This window comes from Parus major, chromosome 26 (genome assembly GCF_001522545.3).
Source record: "Parus major isolate Abel chromosome 26, Parus_major1.1, whole genome shotgun sequence".
NCBI lineage: Eukaryota > Metazoa > Chordata > Aves > Passeriformes > Paridae > Parus > Parus major.
Genome location: NC_031795.1, coordinates 5,539,459 through 5,557,625, shown reverse-complemented (window position 1 = coordinate 5,557,625; position 18,167 = coordinate 5,539,459). Strand labels below are relative to the sequence as shown.

General features: G+C 55.8%; 1 protein-coding gene across 2 annotated transcripts in view; it reads left to right on the top strand.

The window, feature by feature from the left end:
- PLXNA2 (plexin A2) overlaps nucleotides 1–18,167 on the top strand; it is a 146,630-nt gene that overhangs the window by 4,727 nt on the left and 123,736 nt on the right. The window contains exons 1-3 of one of the 2 annotated variants that reach the window (XM_015650708.3): nucleotides 3,723–3,944; nucleotides 14,915–16,169; nucleotides 16,558–16,740. In XM_015650708.3, the coding sequence (XP_015506194.1) occupies nucleotides 14,982–16,169; nucleotides 16,558–16,740 (1,371 nt within the window). In that variant the 5' untranslated portion in view covers nucleotides 3,723–3,944; nucleotides 14,915–14,981. Of the gene's footprint in view, nucleotides 1–3,722; nucleotides 3,945–14,914; nucleotides 16,170–16,557; nucleotides 16,741–18,167 lie in introns of those variants that run through there. The other variant, XM_015650707.1, reaches the window with a different exon arrangement.

Here is an 18,167-nt window from a genome sequence, read left to right as displayed (position 1 = left end):
GGAAGGGAAGGGAAGGGAAGGGAAGGGAAGGGAAGGGAAGGGAAGGGAAGGGCCAAGCTGCCCGGCTCAAACGGGAGCGGGGCTGTTCCAGTCTGTTAACTCGAAATAATTCAGCAGCGTCCCTTCGGCGAGCTGTGAAAAGCCCCCTTTGAGGTGCCCGTGTTGTGGAGGAGCCGCCGCTCCCCCGGGGCATTCTGCTATTAATTCATTAGATCTGAGGGTTTTTTTCTCTCGTCCCCCCTTCTTTTCTCTTCCCCACCTCCCTCCCTGGCAATTCAAACAGTGATGAATGGACAAAAATCCCTCAAGGGAAACATTTTTTCACTTAGTTACAAAGATTTCATGGCTAATTAGAGTAAATGTGGTTTTTAGAGTGTTAATCTCTTAACCAGCTTGGCTGGGAGGCCAACAACAGCACAGGGGGTGGGGGGAAAGGTGCTCCCGACTCCTCCGGGGCTGCATGGGCAGGAGCCGAGGTGACACCGAGGTGTCACCGGTGTCACCCGAGCAGCCCTGGGGACAGCTGCGCTCGCTGGGTGTCCCCGGGCACCGCGGGGCTCTTTGTGCGAGCACGGAAAGGGAACAGAAGTAGAATTGAGGGCAGCGCGCTGTCCTTGGGCGGCTCAGAGCCGCTGCCTGAGGAGGAAATAAATGTATTTACCGAGCTGCGGGAGCCTCGGGCCGCTGTGGCACAGGGTGGCCCTGCCACCTCCTGTGGCACTGGGAGCCCGGTGACACTCGCGGCACGGGGTGTCTTTATTGCCGAAGGTGTTGTGCTGATGGAAATCATCTCCTTTTGCGGCTGCGAAGGGATTTATCCTCATGTCTGTGTAGCGTTTCTCTCTTCTCCCGTTCTCCCCGGCATCCGCACTTCAGCCTGGTTCTGGCTTCGCCTCCGATGGGAAAAATGGCAAAATGGGCTGAGGAACTGCTGAGCCTCCTCCCCGGGGCAGTCCCGCACCCACCCTGCGCCCCACGGCCCCACGGGGGTGGGAATTGGGGGTGGGATGTGGGCTTGAAATTCCTCCTCATCCCACTAGAGGGGATCCTCTGGACCCGACTGAAAAGCGAGCACAAACCCAACAGGAGCAAAGCTGCGCTGGGCTGCAGCCTCTGCCTGCTGGAGATGGGCTGGAAATGTGGAAATCTGGGCTGGAAATGTGGAAATCTGGGCTGGAAATGTGGAAATCTGGGCTGAAAATGTGGAAATCTGGGCTGGAAATGTGGAAATCTGGGCTGGAAATGTGGAAATCTGGGCTGAAAATGTGGAAATCTGGGCTGGAAGTCTGGAAATCTGGGCTGGAAATTTGGAAATCTGGGCTGGAAATGTGGAAATCTGGGCTGGAAATGTGGAAGTCTGGGCTGGAAGTCTGGAAATCTGGGCTGGAAATGTGGAAATCTGGGCTGGACGCAGCCCTGGAGGGGGCACGGGGGGATTTCGGTGCTTTCCAGGCATTCCCGGGTGATGCAGGCTGTCCGTGTGTCCGTGTGTCCGTGTGTCCGTGTGTCCGTGTGTCCGTGTGTCCGTGTCTGTGTGTCCGTGTGTCCGTGTGTCCGTGTGTCCGTGTGTCCGTGTCTCTGCCCGCCGTTCCAAGCCGAGCTGCTGGGCTGGGGTGAGGCTTTCCCAGGGAAGAGTAACTTTGTCAAGGACACGAGTGCAACACGTGTGAGTGATGTGTGCTGTGATCCCGGCTGGAATCCACCGGGAATTCTGATCCGGGCACTGGGATGCTGCCAGGGATGGGGTGCTGGGAAAGAGGAGCCCTCCCCTCCTCATCAGAGAGAGCCCATCTCATGTTTCTCCCTGTAATCGCAGCTTCTGTTTGGCTGAAATCGACCTGGGAGGGGGAAATGGGGGGAGTGAAAAGCGAGATAAATGTATCCTACTATGAAAATTTAATCCTGCTTTGCCTGGGCTAAAATCGCATTCAGAGCTGGAGATAAAAGGCATCAGAGTCACGTTTTAAAGAAGTCCAGATGATCTCGGAAGGCACGGGGAGAGTGAGATGGGAGAGCCCTGCCGGGGCTGTGCTGTGCCAGCGCTGCCCCTCCTTGCCTGGCACTGCCGAGCCCCCGATCCAGCTCCGTGCCAGAGGCACCCTCAGCTCCATCTCCCCCCTTGCTGAAGGAGAAGGTTCTTCCCAGAGCTTCTCAGAGCTTCCCAGAGCTTTCCAGAACTTCGCAGAGCTTCCCAGAGCTTCCCCGAGCTGTGGCAGTCCTGTCACCCAGCTGGCCCCGTGTCCTCTGCACCGCGCCCGGTGTCACCTGCGAGCTCCGAACAATCTCCGTGCGCTGGGGTGACCCCGCCGTGCCACGGGCTCCTGAGTGCCTGGGCACCTCCTGAAGCCCAGGAGAGGCTCTGCAGAGCCTGCCCAGCCATTCCTGGATGGATCCGTGTGGGTTTGGAGGGTCCTGTCCCAGCTCCGTGCTGTGCTCACCGTGGCAGCAGCTTCCCTTCCCGGCAGGGAACGTCCCTCGCAGCCCTTTTCCTGCCCCAGCACCGTTTCCCCACTTCATAAAAGTGAAAGGTGATGTCTGAGTAAATATTGTCCTGACCTCTCACCTCCTCCTGCTGCCGCTGCCACCTCCCCAGGGCTCGGGGCTCTATAGGGCTCCGTGGGGCTCTGTGGGGGTCCGTGGTGGTCTGTGGGGCTCCGTGGGAGTCTGTGGGGCTCTGTGGGGCTCTGTGGAGCTCTGTGGGGCTCTGTGGGGCTCCGTGGGGCTCTGTGGGTCTCCATGGGGCTCTGTGGGGCTCCATGGGGCTCTGTGGGGCTCCGTGGGGCTCTGTGGGGCTCTGTGGGTCTCCATGGGGCTCTGTGGGTCTCCATGGGGCTCTGTGGGGCTCCATGGGGCTCTGTGGGGCTCCGTGGGGCTCCGTGGGGCTCTGTGGGTCTCCATGGGGCTCTGTGGGGCTCTGTGGGGCTCGGGGCTGGAACACAAGCCTGCTGTCTCAGGCTGGAGCTGGATGGGAAGGGCAGGGTCCAGCCTGGCTGCCCCGAGCGCAGTCAGTGTGTGCAGGGCCAGGTGGGGAGCAGCCTGAGCTGTCCCTGTGAGTGTGACACCACCAACACCGTCCCTTGTCACAGCCCAGCCCAGCCAGACCCCGCGGGGAGCACAGGCAGGGGCTGCTCTGGCTGTTCTCTGCAGGAACCCACAGCAGGAATAATCCCTGTGAGCAGGAGAGCGTTCGGGGAAGGGGCACAGGCAGGGAGAGCTGAGTGTGGCTCCAGCCTCTGCCCCTCAGTGTGACCCGGAGGGGCTGCCAGGGCTCCACCAGGGCTGGACCAGCCGATCCCACCTTGCCTGGGCTCCGCTGGGGATGGGGATCAGCAGTGGCAATGCTGGGGTGTGTGTGGGGAAGCCCTTGGGATGCACAGGCTAAATCTAATCCCATTTTCCCACTGAGGGGGCGGTGGATGGGAGAGCGGCGCTCCTTGGAGAGGCCGCTCCCGGTGCGTACCAGCACAGGCTGGAGCCAACAGCTCTCTTTCCTTGCAGCTCCTGCGTGGCTCTGACAGCATTTCCACAGCAGCAGTTTAACCCCTGCGCTGTCAGGCTCTGGAGCCTCATTTCCCTGTCTCGGGAAGGGGCAGGAAAACAGGAAAGCTGCGGGGCAGAGCTGGCTCTGGCTCCTGGCGCACGCCGGGGAGGAAGCGCGGCCACCGCGGCCCCACAGCCACCGTCACTCCCTGACTCAGCCTGCAAGAAGTTCCTCCTGTCACTTCCAGGCTCAGCCAGCCTGGGAACACATTCCTGCCAGGGAAATTGATGTGCAGCTCTTCCTGCGTGGTGGTTCTGCCATCAGAACCCGCGGTGATCCGCCCCGGTCCTGCTGGGGGGCACTGGGCATCCAGCAAGAGAAGGGCAGAAATCTGGAGGTGTTTTCCAGGTGTTCCTGAATCTCCCTGCTTTGGTTTGCTCGCCTGGGAATGAGCTTCCGAAAAGTGAGTTTGTGCTCCGAGCTTTTGAGGTTAATACTTGGGCAGAGCTTGAAAGGAGGCTTGGAGTTGTTTGGATTTGCGTGGTGATTTCTGCGCTCTCGGGGTTTGCCTTGGCAGGGTTTTCCTTCCAGCACAAAGTGACCATTTCCCCCTCAGAATGGGAGGCTGAGATTCTGGGAATGGGCAGCTGGGAAAGCCGTGGTCAATGTGAGTTAAACCTTCGAGTGATGGAACTGAAATCAGGATTTTCTCATTTTTTGGGGAACTTTTACACAGGGCAGAGCCCAGGGGCTGGGTGCCTGCCCAGGTAGCCAAATCTGAGGGGCTCGTGTGTGGGCAGCTGGTGTGAAGAGCTCTGCTGGCCGTGGCTGGGCAGATTTATTGGTGTCAGAGCAGAGGAACGGGGAGCTGGCTGAGGAACAGGGATGTTACAGTTCAACTCCATAAAACACGCCGGCTGTCTCCTCTGCTCAGTCATTTGCCAAGTCCCCAAAAAGTCGCAGTGACAGGAGCAGAGGATGGAGCTCTGCCCTCATGATCGTGTTTCCTGTCTTTGGTGGCTTATGTCACAGCCTGGAATGTTATTTGAACCAAAAAAAAAGGAAGAAAAAATAAAGCCTGCGAATTTCCTTTTGATTTTTAATGGAACTGTGAAGAGGTGGGGAGGAAAAGGGAGCGTGCCTGGAGGTTTCCTAACTGCCTCCGTTATTCTCATGCTTAAAATATGCCATTTCACAGGTTTGAAATCTGCACTGAAGTTAAAACATACAACTGGGGAATGGTTTGGGTTGGAAAGGACCTTAAAGGTCCCTTCCCTGGAGGTGTCCAAGGCCAGGTTGGATGCGGTTTGGAGTCACCTGGGGCAGTGGAAGGAGTCCTGTCCATGGCAGGGTTTGGGACTGGATGAGGTTTAAGGTCCCTTCCACCCCAAACCATTGTGTGATTCCATGATAAACCCAGAGCAAACAGACAGGAAGAGCTTTTCAAAGTCCACCTTGGAAAGAGAAACACTTTTGTGTTTGCTTAAACCTCCCAAAACTCCTGACTTTAGCTGTCTGCCCCATGGGTTTCCAAATGAAATTGGCACCAGAGGCATCATCCCTTGTGAGCCTGGAGCTGGGAGGGCCAGGTGGAAAAACATCCCCAGCAATTTGCTCGGCTGGGAGAGCTGTGGGAGGAGGAAGGGCCCTGCAGGTTCTTTCTGTCCCGTTGTGATTTGCGGTTCTCAAGGAGTTAATTCCAGCAGCAGTGAGGACGAGCCCTCTCCTGGAGGTTTGGCTCCCCTGGCAGCTGAGGAGCCTCCTGGAGCAGGAATTGTGTTCAAATCCTGCTCAGCGCTGACAGGTCCAGACTGTCTTTAAAAATCTCGTAGCAACCGAGGAGCTCGGGCCAAACTCGCCGAGTTCACGGGGAGAGAGAGGCAGCAGCCCCTTGCTTGTCCCTGGCCCATAATGAGGTGCTGCTACAAGAGCTGGTGGAACTCTGCTTTTCAGGGCAGCAGTTGTGTGACAGGGACAAGTTCTGTGTGACAGGGACAAGTTCTGTGTGACAGGGACAAGTTCTGTGTGACAGGGACAAGGCGCTGCCATCGGTTCCGCCAGACGAGGTGGCCACAGCTTGCGCTGGGCTCGGCCAGAACAAATTCCTGGGGACAAACACAAACAGAGGCTCTGGCCAGAACTTCCAAGGCTGTTAGATAACTTGGTAAAAAATAAATAAAGATAACTCGGTAAAAATACTTGGTATTAACTTGGTAAAAACTTGGATAACTTAGTAAAAAATAAATAAAAATAACTCGGTAAAAATACTTGGTATTAACTTGGTAAAAACTTGGATAACTTGGTAAAAAATGAATAAAGATAAAAGTTAACCCAGCCCAGGGTGCTGGGTCTCCGGGAGGTTTGACCTCAGCAGGGACAGGTTGGGTGGGGTTTGCAGTGAATTTTTTCACTGCTGAGTGTGAATTCTGAATGTGTTGCATTTTAACCATTCAGTGCCTCATTGTGCCAATGAGCTGTGTGTTAATCCTGTTGATGAAATGAGATTTAATTGAGTTTTAGGAAAGGAATGGTCTCCCTGGGGGTGGGTCCTGCTGGCACAGGGCTTTGGGCAGCTCACCTGCCCCAGCAGAACCTGCTCTCACACCCTCTGAGCTGCAAAGATCTACTGGAAACCAAACAATTTTGCCCTCATTTCCTTCTCCTCCCAAGATTTTAAAAAAACCCATTATTTTTATCCCAAACTGCAAATTTTAGCATGAGAAGAAGCAGAATATTGGCTCATTTGTTCATCCCTGCCAATTCCTGCTTCACTCTCTGCGAATTCCCATTATAAACATGACACTTGGGCAGATTATCTGCTTTAGCCATCGTGTTACTGAAGGGGATATCATATTCATTTCCTTGTCACTGCGTTTGTTCTCATCTCTGTGGCATCATTTGGTGGAAAGTCTTGTGATCCTCAATGTAACTCAGCTGGTCTTTGCTTCTGGCTTCAAGAAATTCAAAGGGAGCAGCACTGAAGTGCTCCTGGATTTTCCAAAATCATCGCTTTTCCTCAGGTCTGGGAGGTTTTTTGGCCAAGCATCTGGGCTGGGTGGTTTTGGTGAAAGATCTGCAGGTTTTTGGGCCAGAGGCAGCACCAATTGTTGATTTTTGGTTTTGTCCCCCCAATCCTTGGGCTTTGTAGGAACATTTTGGGGATCTGGGGGAGAATTTTGTGGTTGTAAAGGGAGGATTTGTAAAAATGAACCAGCTGAGAGCGGTGCACTGGCTCTCAGAAGTTGTTCTGCTGTGTTTTGGGAGGAAACTCCTTTTGTGATGTGTGCCTGGGTTCTCCAAAGGATCCCTGCCACGAATTCAGCCGTAGCTTCTCTCCCTGTGGGATCCCCCGTGCATTTTATGGAATTTTCATGGTCAGTTCTTCGCCCATCTTGGTGATGTGTCCACTCAGGGGTGACAGGGTGGCTTTGATCCCTGTGCTGCTCCATCCCAAGCCGTGCCCTGGGGGTTTGGGGACAGCTGGGATGGGGCTGGGGCTGGGGTGGGACATGTCCCTGGAGCAGAGCTGAATCCAAGGGTGCCGAGGGGCTCTCGGGGCAGGCAGGCTCACTGCATCCCTGTGAAATATGGCCTCACACGTCCCTGAAGGATTTATTGTTTTCCGGGCACTGACAGGCTGGATGTGGGAAGGAAGTGACTCAGTTGCTCTCCAGACAAGTGCAGCTTTGAAATCCAGGGAGGCAGGAGGCAGCTGAGCCGCTCCGGCTCGCTCCCGTTGGAATTCCCGGTGTGGCCGTCGCTCCTGCTGGGTCCTGGCAGGGAAAAGGCCGGGCTGGGCAGTGGCCACGGGAGCCTGTGGGGTGAGGGTGTCACAGGTGACAAGGGGAGTGGGACCCACAGGAGAGGCTGTGCTGAGCTGGGAGCAGCTGGAGCAGCCCATGGCCAATCGATTGCCACGCCAGGGGCACAGTGTGGGACACAGCCCGAGCAGCAGAAGCTTCCAGGGGGGTTTATGGAATATTTTCCACCCCCACAAGCACTGTGACCTTTCCTGGGTGAGGAGTGTGGGTGCTGCAGCTCCTCTCCTGTCACCCAAGTTGTCCCCACAGTGCTGGAGTCCGTGCCCTGCTCTGCTACACAGGGATTTGTAGAGCTGCTGATTTTCCTGAGGCTTTTGGGATATCTCATCCATCAAAGTGTCCAGCCCCTCTTTAGCCTCAGACCTTCTGGCTGATGTCAGATGTGGACGTCAGCAGCTGCTTTCTCCATCTTATTATCAGCTTGGTTGGAGAGAGAGAAGTTTTTAAATGACAGAGATCCTTAGCAAAGAAACGAGAGTTAGTGTTAAAAATAAAGAAAACAAGACAGCTCGTTTCATCTAAACAGAAGGGTTATTAAACAGGCTTGAATTAATCAGAGATCTGCCAGAGCTGGGAAATTGAAAAGCAGGGCAGAGGAGCAGGGAGCACACGAGTGTGAAGGAGCCACTCTCTCAAGCAGACATTGATGTCCCGACACTCGGGGAGAGGAGAGGACAGTGCTGCTGGCACCGAGGGGAGATGGCTCCAGGCCTGGGGTCTGGACCCCAGCAGATGAGGCTGGGGGCTCCTGCCAGCCCTGGGAGCCCACGGGCAGAGCCTGCCAGGGCTGCTGGGAGCCTGACCATGGCCAGCACCATCCCTGCGGCTCTGAGCTCTGTGGCCGTCCCTTCTCGTGCTGGGTGGAGCAGACTGGGCAGGGATGGAGCTGTTTTACCCTTCTCAGGACTCAAGCACCTGGAAACTCTGTCAGAAACACCCCCAGTCCGAGGGATGCTCTTGGAAGGGCGGCCAGCCCTGGCAAAGAGGCTTTGGGGCATTTTCTTGGTGTGGCTGCTGAAGCTGGAGGTGGTTGCTGCTCCCATCCCACCCTTCCAGCAGGACAGGGGATGACCAACGGGCCCTGAAGGGTTCTTCAGTGTCTGCCTCGTGTGTCTGCTTCACTTTTCCTGTTTGTTTAAGGGCTTTTGCTGTGCTCTGCCTCCCCAAATCCTCGTGATCCCGCGGTGGCACCTGGTGACAATTCCTCCTGTGTTTGTGGCAGGATGCTGGCGCTGTGACTGGCGCTGGCAGGTGGAGGGGAGCAGAGGAGTGAACCTCTGCCCTCCCGAGGTGTGGGTGTGAGCAGGCTCAGCTCAGCTCGGTGCCAATCCCAGCACTCAGCCCCGCTCTGGAGCCGCAGAGAGCCCCAAACGTGCCCAGAGGTGCTCCCAGACAGCGCCGAGCTCCCCACAACTCCAGCACCGCTGGCTGAGACAGATCCAGCGCTGCACAGCTGGGGACTCAGCAGCTCAGAACCTGATTTTAACAAATGTACCATTTCCTGGTTTGCTTAGGTAACAGCGCTGTGGCCACTGTGTAAATACATCTGGTGCCGGAGGGAGCGGGGGATAACGAACACGGCTCGCTGCAAGGGGCTGGCACAGCCAAAGGACTTCTGTTGCAGGATTTCTGTTTAATGGAGTGGCTGGGGACCCATTTAATTTGAAGCTGGGGTTCTTCACTTGCCTGTGGTGTGCTTGGAGTGAGGCCAGGAGAAGCTGCTGCTTATTTTTCTCCTGCAGTTCGGTGGCCGCTCCGTGATCCTCCCTCGTGCTGCTCTGTAATATTCTCTTGTAATAAACTGCAGCTGGATGTCACCTGGGGACACAGTGCTGGGCTCAGGCTCGGGAGATAAAACTCCCTGCCTTGCCACTGGGACCTTTTGCTTAGCCTTGGGCAAATCATTTCATCGTTTAATCTGCTTGCACCTAAGGTCAGCAGCCGTTAAATTCCATTTTGTTGGGAATAAAGGCCATGAATAATCAAGCGATGCTCAGGTGCACCGGTGGAGAGGTGGATAAAGCTCAGTCCATCAGGACTCAGGTAGGAAACCAGGAAAAGCACTTTCTGAGGCACACAAAACTGACCTAGATTGCCTGCAGGGGTTGTGGATTCTGTTTCTGGGGGTCCTTGAGGACTCTTTAGAGAAGCACCACTGGATGATGGCTGTAACAGCAGGAGGCTGCGTTAGACACAACTCTCTGTCCAACTCTCATCCTTCCAACGTTATCCAAAGCCAGTGACCTGTTTACACAGCTTGGGCTGAACCCCAGCCTCCCCAAAACTTGTGAAACTTCACAAGTGTTAAATTTCCCCTCGGTGTCAGACTTGAAGGCAGCCAGGAAAACCAGGGTCCATTCTGCTCCGTGCCCAGCAGGTCAGGTTGTCACCAGCCTCAGACCTGTCCTCGGGGACTGCCTGGGGAATGAAATCCTCCCTGCCCTGCTCCCCTCTCCAAGCAAGGTCATTTAGGAGTTATTTCCCAGCACTGCACTCAGTCGCTGCCAGCTGTGGTTTCTCAGAGAGCAGGTGTCGAGTGTCAGAGAAGGTTTCTCATTTCTGCCACCGAGGTGTCCCAGCTTGGACATGGATTTTTCCCTGGAAGCGCTGTGGGGCTGCTGGGTTAAACCACTCCAGCTGTGAGGCACAGCTGGGTGACAGCCACAGCTGTGCTGCCGCTCTGGGTCTCCCTGGGGATGGGAACTGAGGAGCACAACGTGTCCAGCAGGTCTGGGACAGACAGGGGTGGCCTCAGATGTGCTGTGTCCCTCCAGACCGCAGCTGCAGGGCCCTCCCTGCATTTTCTGTTTCCCTGGACCTGTGTGTGCACAGGAGGGAGGTGGAGGGGAGAGCTTTGCACAGTGTGTGTTGTATAAACAAATATCTGGGCTCGAGACACATTTTGTGCATAATTCCTGTGATGGTGTTTGTTATCAGGGAAATGCCTTTTCGTGGCTGGGCTCTGTTCTTCCCCTCCTCTTCCTTGTCCCAGGCCTGGAGGAAGCAATAATCACAATGCTGTGTTTTGCCCTCTTAACTCTTCCTCAGAACGCTGCTGGGCCTGTGGAATGGCATCCCTGGGAATGAGCAGCTCCTGGCACGGGTCCTGCTCCTGCCTGCCAGCACAGCAGCGACAGGGAGAGCCAGGAAGGTCCATTTTGGTCCAAAGGGTTCAGGTTGTGTTTTAGGAAAAGGTTGTTATTTTCATCCCTGTGGAGAAACCTCAGAGCCGACTCCAGGCCCTTCACTGGTGATTTACAACTTGTTCTTGTTGTTGTTGGAGTCAAAATCCGAGCTAGAAAAGGCCAAGAAGAGGGGACAGGAGCCGTCCTCATGTTGCAGAATTCCAGTTATGCACACCAAGCTGGCAGGAACTTCCCTGGGGGTCAGGGTGTCACCAGGCTCTCGGTGTCTGGCTGGTGGGCACTGGTGTGGAGGGAGGAGTTCCACAGCTCCCAGCTCCAGGACAGCCAGGAAATCCATGGATGCACCAAGGCTCCCCTACACCAAGGCTGTGAGAGTGGGCAGGGAGCTTTCTGCTGGAGTGGGGCTCCTCTGGCCTGGCCAGCACTGAGCACCCAGACCTCTGATCCACGCTGGAAACATCCCAGGCCTTGGAGAAGCTTCCATCAGACAGTTTGGCTCAGACTTTCTGTCTAATTAAACGCAAACCCAATTAATTATTGTAAGGTCTCCTCCACAGCTGACAAACGTGTCCTGAATGTCCCTCCTACCAGGGGATCAATCACTGCAGCAGCTTCAGTGCTCGGAAAGGTTTCACAGGAAAATTCCCGGCTCCAGAGGGTTTGTTCTGTCTCTGGGTTATCCCGTGCAGCCTGTCCTCCTGGGGACCCTTGGGCAGGGCTGTGACAGTCTGGGGACACTCTGGGCAGGACAGGGGTGTGTGTCCTCCTGGGGACCCTTGGGCAGGGGTGTGACAGTCTGGGGACCCTTGGGCAGGACAGGGGTGTGTGTGTCCTCCTGGGGACCCTTGGGCAGGGGTGTGACAGTCTGGGGACACTTGGGCAGGGGTGTGACAGTCTGGGGACACTCTGGGCAGGGGTGTGTGACAGTCTGGGGACAGTTTGGGCAGGGGTGTGACACCTTGGGGACCCTTGGGCAGGGGTGTGACAGTCTGGGGACACTCTGGGCAGGGGTGTGACAGTCTGGGGACACTTGGGCAGGGGTGTGACAGTCTGGGGACCCTTGGGCAGGAGTGTGACAGTCTGGGGACCCTTGGGCAGGGGAGTGTGACAGTCTGGGGACACGCTGTCACCACAGCCACCAATCCCATGGGGTTCCAAAGGGCAAAAGGGGCAGAAGGCAGCCCCAGCTTCGAGAGCAAGGCCAGCCCCTCTGCCCCTCCTCAGGAGGGTCTGTTCAGGGACACAGCCTGGGATTTATGGCCCAATCTGCTCCCCCTGTGCGTGCCTGGGGAGCCTGGGGACCTCTGGGCAGGGGACAACACAGGGACAGAACAAGGGACAGAAAAAAGGGACAGACAGGGGGAAGGTTGTGGAGGATGGGGTGAGGTGGGGGGGTCTGTGAGGATGAGGGGCAGTGCAGGTTCTGGGGACACTGGGGATGCTTTGCTGTGTCCTGGAGGTGCCAGAGGGGGTGAAACACCCCAGGAAAGAGGAGCTGAGTGTGCAGAGGTGATGGGTGAGGGCCCAGCAGAGCTGAGTATAAATCACTGCTCACCAGACCAACCCCCAAAGAAAAGCCCCCTCAACACCAGGCAAACACAGCTGCCACCCTGGTGACATCAGAATTGTGTCTTTGAGCCATCATTTACCATGGGAGATTCTCTTGTTATGGCTTTAATTTATTTTTTTTTTTTTGGTCTGGTTGTTGTTTTGTTTTTTGGGTTTTTTTTGGTCTGCACAAAATGCCACTAATGACAAACTGTGGTGCCCGTGAGTGAGTGACAGCTGAAATGAGAGAAATGACTAATGGTGCCTCCTGAAGCCCTGTCACATGGAGATTAAATGAGCCCTTTTTTCTTCCCCCCTCAATGAGAATCATGGGCATTTGAATAATAATATTATAGTCTCCATTAGGATGACAGTGGGGGAAAAAATCGGCTCAGACCTGTGATTATTCCTTCAATCTAATAATTATTTAAATACCAGATAACTCCTTTCAGCCTAATTGAGGCCTTTCAGCTGCTTGGGTTTATATTGTGTGCCTGAATTTACTCTTGCTTTCACCTTGCGTTACTAATAGCTGCAGATTGCTTCTGAGGCTGTATTTTAAAACTCTCTTCTGGAAAAAAAAAAGAAGAAAAGAAAGAGAGGAAAAATTAATGATCAAATGGTATTAAGGATCAGAGTTAAAATCACCCATTCTGTTGGTGTTTAACTCCCCAGGTGTTTGGCCTCCTCCACAGGGATGGTTTGAGGAGGGAGGGACTTGAAGCCCATGCAGGGACACCTTTCACCATCCCTGCTCCAAACCCCATCCAAACAGGCCTTGGACACTCCAGGGATGTGGCAGCCACAGTTGGCAACCTCTGCCAACCTCTCCCCGCTCTGTGAGGCAGGAATTCCTCCCCAAATCCAGGAGACCCTCAGAGGGAGTGGGTGCTCTGGCTGTTTGGTGTGGTCTCACTGAGCTCTGTGCCTCACCTTGTCCCCCAGCCCCGGGGGTGACGGGATCCAGGGATGGCTGGGGAGGATGGCAGCGGTCTGTGCTGGTCAGATCATGTTTGAAAGGTGTGATCTGTGCTGCTGTTGGCAGGGACTGCTCAGAAATGCTCTGCAAAGCTTTCTCTGGAAGGGCAGTGGGGCTGGGCTCCAGCAGAGCAGCTCCACGCGCGCTGGGTTTGGACTGGCTCAGGGTGGAAACATCGCTGGAAAAGATCTAAAGCTGCTGTGGTCCCACACACGCAGATGTGTGTGAAGTTCAGTTCTTTAAGTGCATTAATTTCCAGCCTGCACCATCCTTGTCTCACTTTGCAGTGGAACAGCTTTGTGGGAATCAGGAGCTGCTGAGCAGGAGGGTTGTGAGTGCAGAGCTTTCCAGCAGGGCCTCACCCTTCTCAGGGGGATCTCTCCCTTTGGGCTCCCCTTGAACCAGAGCCTGTAGGGGACACGTCCCAGGACTTGGGGCACTGTGGGGCTCCAGGCAAAGCTGCTCTGAGCCCTGTGATCGGGTGTCACCGTGTGTCACCAGCACAGAGAGGATCCCTGATCCCTGGGGGCCCTTTGGTCCGTTCCATTTGGAAAGATTCTGGCTCAGGGAATGGTGCTGGGCTGTTCTCTCAGGAATGTGGTGGGAAGAGCCAGGGAATCCCCAGTCCTGCTGTGCTTGGGAAGGCAGCAGGGGCAGCTGTTCCGTGCCAGAACAGCGAGGGGTGGCAGGGCCCGTGTCCTCCCTGGGACAGACAAACCGCCACAGCCCAAGGCGGGAGCGCCGAGCCTGGCAGCGGGAGGGAAGCAGCTGGGGAAGTTGTCCCTGAGCAGAATGAGAAAGCCATTACCGCTGCCTGTCTCCTGTCGTGTCTCCTGTCAGTGACACGGGGACGGCAGCGCAGGGACAGAGCTCCTCTGTCACCTCTCAGGAACAGCCGTCTCCAGCTCCTGATGGGAACAAGCTAAAGAGCGGCTCTTTGGTGACACTCAGGGTGGCTTTGCAGCACCAGGAATTGCTGTAAATTTAAATAAACCGAACCAAGAGCAGCAGCCATCAGATGGGGGTGAGAGAACAGCCTCCTGCCCTGGCAGGGGGATCAGAGCTGCAGGACAGGGCTCCCATAGGGGAACTGTTGGGACACCGTGGGTGCAGAATGTGCCTCATCCTCAGCCTCATCCCAGGAGTGACCCTGAGGTGAGGGAGGAGGTCTCTGGGGTGGTTCCTTTGCCTGCCCAGCCTGGAGCACGTTAGGAATGGATAATTCTGGATAAAGGAGAACTTCCCGGTGGTTTTCTGCATCCTTGCACTCTGTGGTCAGGTCAAGCTGCTCTAGGCTGGTGGTCTCTCCCCTGCTGCCAGGGATGGTGGCTGATCTAACCATGTGCTCCCAGCTTGGCAGCAGCTGCTTTTGGCAGGAAAGCACCTTGTGAAGGAGTTCCTGCCGAAAAAGCACCTGCTTGAGAGGCACTTCTGGCTCTGGGGAGGGTCTGAGGCGAGATGTCAGAGCCTTCAGTGTGTTTGTGCTCAATGAACTTGCCTGCACGAGGCTTCTTCCTCAGGTTCCCAAATTAAATCAGAGAGGGTTTCAAGGTAAAGAACAGCTCTTATTTCCTCTGCTGCTTCCAGCAACACACCCTGCAAGAGACATCCTTTCAGCCAAGATTGCAGATGGATGGCTGGGGCTGTGAGCCACGGGCTTTGTCTTGGGCTGGAGCTGATTCTCCCCTCCCTGGCTGAGCAGAGCGTGCTCTGAACAGCCAAACCCAGCCACAAATTAAGATGCAGGGGCTGAAACAAGTGGCAAAGCATCAAGCCCGAACTGTTCTCCAGTAAGTTGTGGACTTGCTTAATTCTCCTTGTGCTCGGATACATCTTCCCTTTATCTCAAGGACTGTGTAATTAGAAAGCCTCCTTTGAATTTTATCTGCAGGGCACACGGGATCTAATCCTTGGCTCTGGGTGGTTCTTCTCTCCACAGAACCATGTGAGGGGCATTGCCGGGGCTCAGGACACGCGCGGGGGACGCGGAGTTTGCCTTTCCCAGGATGGATCAGAGGAGGAACTGGCCTCGGGCACTGGACTCTGATGGCTGGTCAGTGGCTCTGCTCTGCCTCTTCCTGGCGTCGCTGTCCCGGAACGTGTCCAGCAACGCCTTGTTCAACACTTTCCACTCGGAGAACCGGGACTGGACGTTCAACCACCTGACGGTGCACCGCGGCACCGGCGCCGTCTACGTGGGGGCCATCAACAGGGTGTACAAGCTTTCGGGGAACCTGACCATTCTGGTGGCCCACAAAACCGGTCCCGAGGAGGACAACAAATCCTGCTACCCGCCCCTCATCGTGCAGCCATGCAGCGAGGTCCTCACGCTCACCAACAACGTCAACAAGCTGCTCATCATCGACTACTCCGAGAACCGGCTGCTGGCGTGCGGCAGCCTCTACCAGGGGGTCTGCAAGCTGCTGCGCCTCGACGACCTCTTCATCCTGGTGGAGCCCTCGCACAAGAAGGAGCATTACCTCTCCAGCGTCAACAAGACGGGCACCATGTACGGGGTGATCGTGCGCTCCGAGGGCGAGGATGGCAAGCTGTTCATCGGCACGGCCGTGGATGGCAAGCAGGATTATTTCCCCACCCTCTCCAGCCGCAAGCTGCCCCGGGACCCGGAGTCGTCGGCGATGTTGGATTACGAGCTCCACAGTGACTTTGTTTCGTCCCTCATCAAAATCCCCTCGGACACGCTGGCCTTGGTTTCGCACTTCGACATCTTTTACATCTACGGCTTCGCCAGTGGCAACTTCGTCTATTTCCTGACGGTGCAGCCGGAGACCCCCGAGGGCGTCTCCATCAACTCCGCCAGCGACCTCTTCTACACCTCCCGCATCGTCCGCCTGTGCAAGGACGACCCCAAGTTCCACTCGTACGTGTCGCTGCCCTTCGGCTGCATCAGGGGGGACACGGAGTACCGCCTGCTGCAGGCCGCCTACCTGTCCAAGCCGGGGGAGGTGCTGGCCAGGGCCCTCAACATCACGGCGCAGGAGGACGTGCTCTTTGCCATCTTCTCCAAGGGGCAGAAGCAGTACCACCACCCCCCCGACGACTCGGCGCTCTGCGCCTTCCCCATCCGCACCGTCAACGCCCACATCAAGGAGCGCCTGCAGTCCTGCTACCAGGGCGAGGGCAACCTGGAGCTCAACTGGCTGCTGGGGAAGGATGTCCAGTGCACCAAAGCGGTAAGGGTGTGCTGGGTGATGGCTGTGGGAGCCCTAGAGGGCCAGGATCAATGAAACACCAGTTTGCAGAGTAGTGTCAGCCCGTCTGTGCCTCAGTTTCCCTACATTCGGAGCGCTCTTCCCCTTTAATCCACGCTCTCATCCTACAGTGTGATGACAATGAGGGAAGGGGTGGTGTTAAGGCAGGGTAAAGGTGTGCAGCTTCCTGGGAGTTTTGTCATTCCCAGCGTGGGGCTCTGGAAGTTGCAGGAGCCCTGGGGAGGGTGGCTGGAGCTGGCAGGGGGTGGCACGTTGGTGGCCCTGCCAGCTCCCTCCACACCACCCCGAGTGTGTGGGGCTGCCCTGGGCTCTGTTTCACTCACAGCTGCCCCAAACTTTGTCATTCCAGCCAGTCCCCATCGATGACAACTTCTGTGGGCTCGACATCAACCAGCCCCTGGGGGGCTCGGTGCCCGTGGATGGGGTCACGCTCTTCACCTCCAGCCGCGACCGCATGACCTCCGTGGCTTCCTACGTCTACAACGGCTACAGCGTGGTCTTCGTGGGCACCAAGACGGGCAAGCTGAAGAAGGTAAGCCCTGTCCGAGCCTGTGCAGAGCCAGGAGCTGGGTTTTGTCTCTTTGGGGACGCTCTGGTGTGTCACTGCTGCTGTGTCTTGTGGGTGTTTCCCAGTGGGAAACTGGGAGTGAAGCAGGAGTGGAAATGGAAGGGTTGGAGAGGCAGAGTTCAGCCCTCAGTGCTGTTAGTGTGGTTTGTTTGGAAGTGCCAGGTTTTGGGAAAGGTGAGGTTGAAGCTGCTGCAGGATGGTCCTGGAAAGGAACCAAAGGAGGTCAGATGGAAATCTTGCAATGGTTTTGTTTCCCAGCAATCCTGCTACCGGCGTAGAAGGCTGTGAGTTACAAAGCCTTTGGAGTCGCTGGTGCTGGCAGGATTTTGGTCATGGAGAGACAGGAAAGGGTTAACGTGGCTGCTTTTGGAACCAAGCCTCAGGGCAGAGTCCCACTGCTTCCTTCTGCCTCTTCTGCTGGATGATCGATCAGCCCCGGAACGTTCCTTGTCCTCCGCATCACAAACACTGGGAGGGGATGGTAGGGCTCAGGTGAGAGCCACAGAACGTTTCGGGTTGGAAGGGACGTGGGCAAGGACACCAAACCCAGATTGCTCCAAGCTGTGTCCAACCCGACCTTGAATGACTTTTAGGCCTTTGAAGTCCAGCTGGGATTTCCCCACTTTTGAGTCACAAAAACTCAGAATATTCTGAGCTGGAAGGGAACTCTCTGAGGAGGTCTGTATTTAAAATAAAGGTTTGGAAGTGGCCTTGGGGCGTAAACAGCGGTATGTGAGAGCCCTCGTTGGCCTCTGGAGCTGGAGCTGCAGCTGGAAGCCAGCTCAGTCTGATCCAGCTCCAGCAAAAGCAGCCTCGGAGCTGCTGCTCTGGCAAGCTGAGACCTTTGCAATTAACCTCAGCTCTAAATGACAGCATTAGGTGAACCCGTTAAATGCAGCCCCTGCTCCTTCATGCCAGGGAAAGAGTTAACAAATGTAATCAACAGCAGGCTGTTAATTTTTTGAGTCCTTAAGCAGCAGGGAATTTCTTCCTCATCTATCCAGGAAGATACAAGGACAGGCAGATACTACACTTGAATCTCTGCATCATTTTAATTACATCAGCTCATTAATATTCATTCAGCACTTTACAAGTGCTGAGTAGTAGTAAATTAGGTGCCTCCCTGGTGCCTCTCGAGTGTCAGTGGGGCAATTTTGAACGTGGGGGAGAGGGAGCTTGTAAAGCAGAGCCCTTCACTTCCCTGCCTGCCATGGCACAGGGGAGAGGGATTTTCAGCTAAATGGAAGGAAAAGGAGCCCTCAGCACATCCCAAACGTGTGTGCCGAGCTCGGAGTTCGGGATGCAGCAGGGGATGCAGCAGGGGATGCAGCAGGGGATGCAGCCAGGGATGAAGCAGGGGATGCAGCAGGGGATGCAGCAGGGGATGCAGC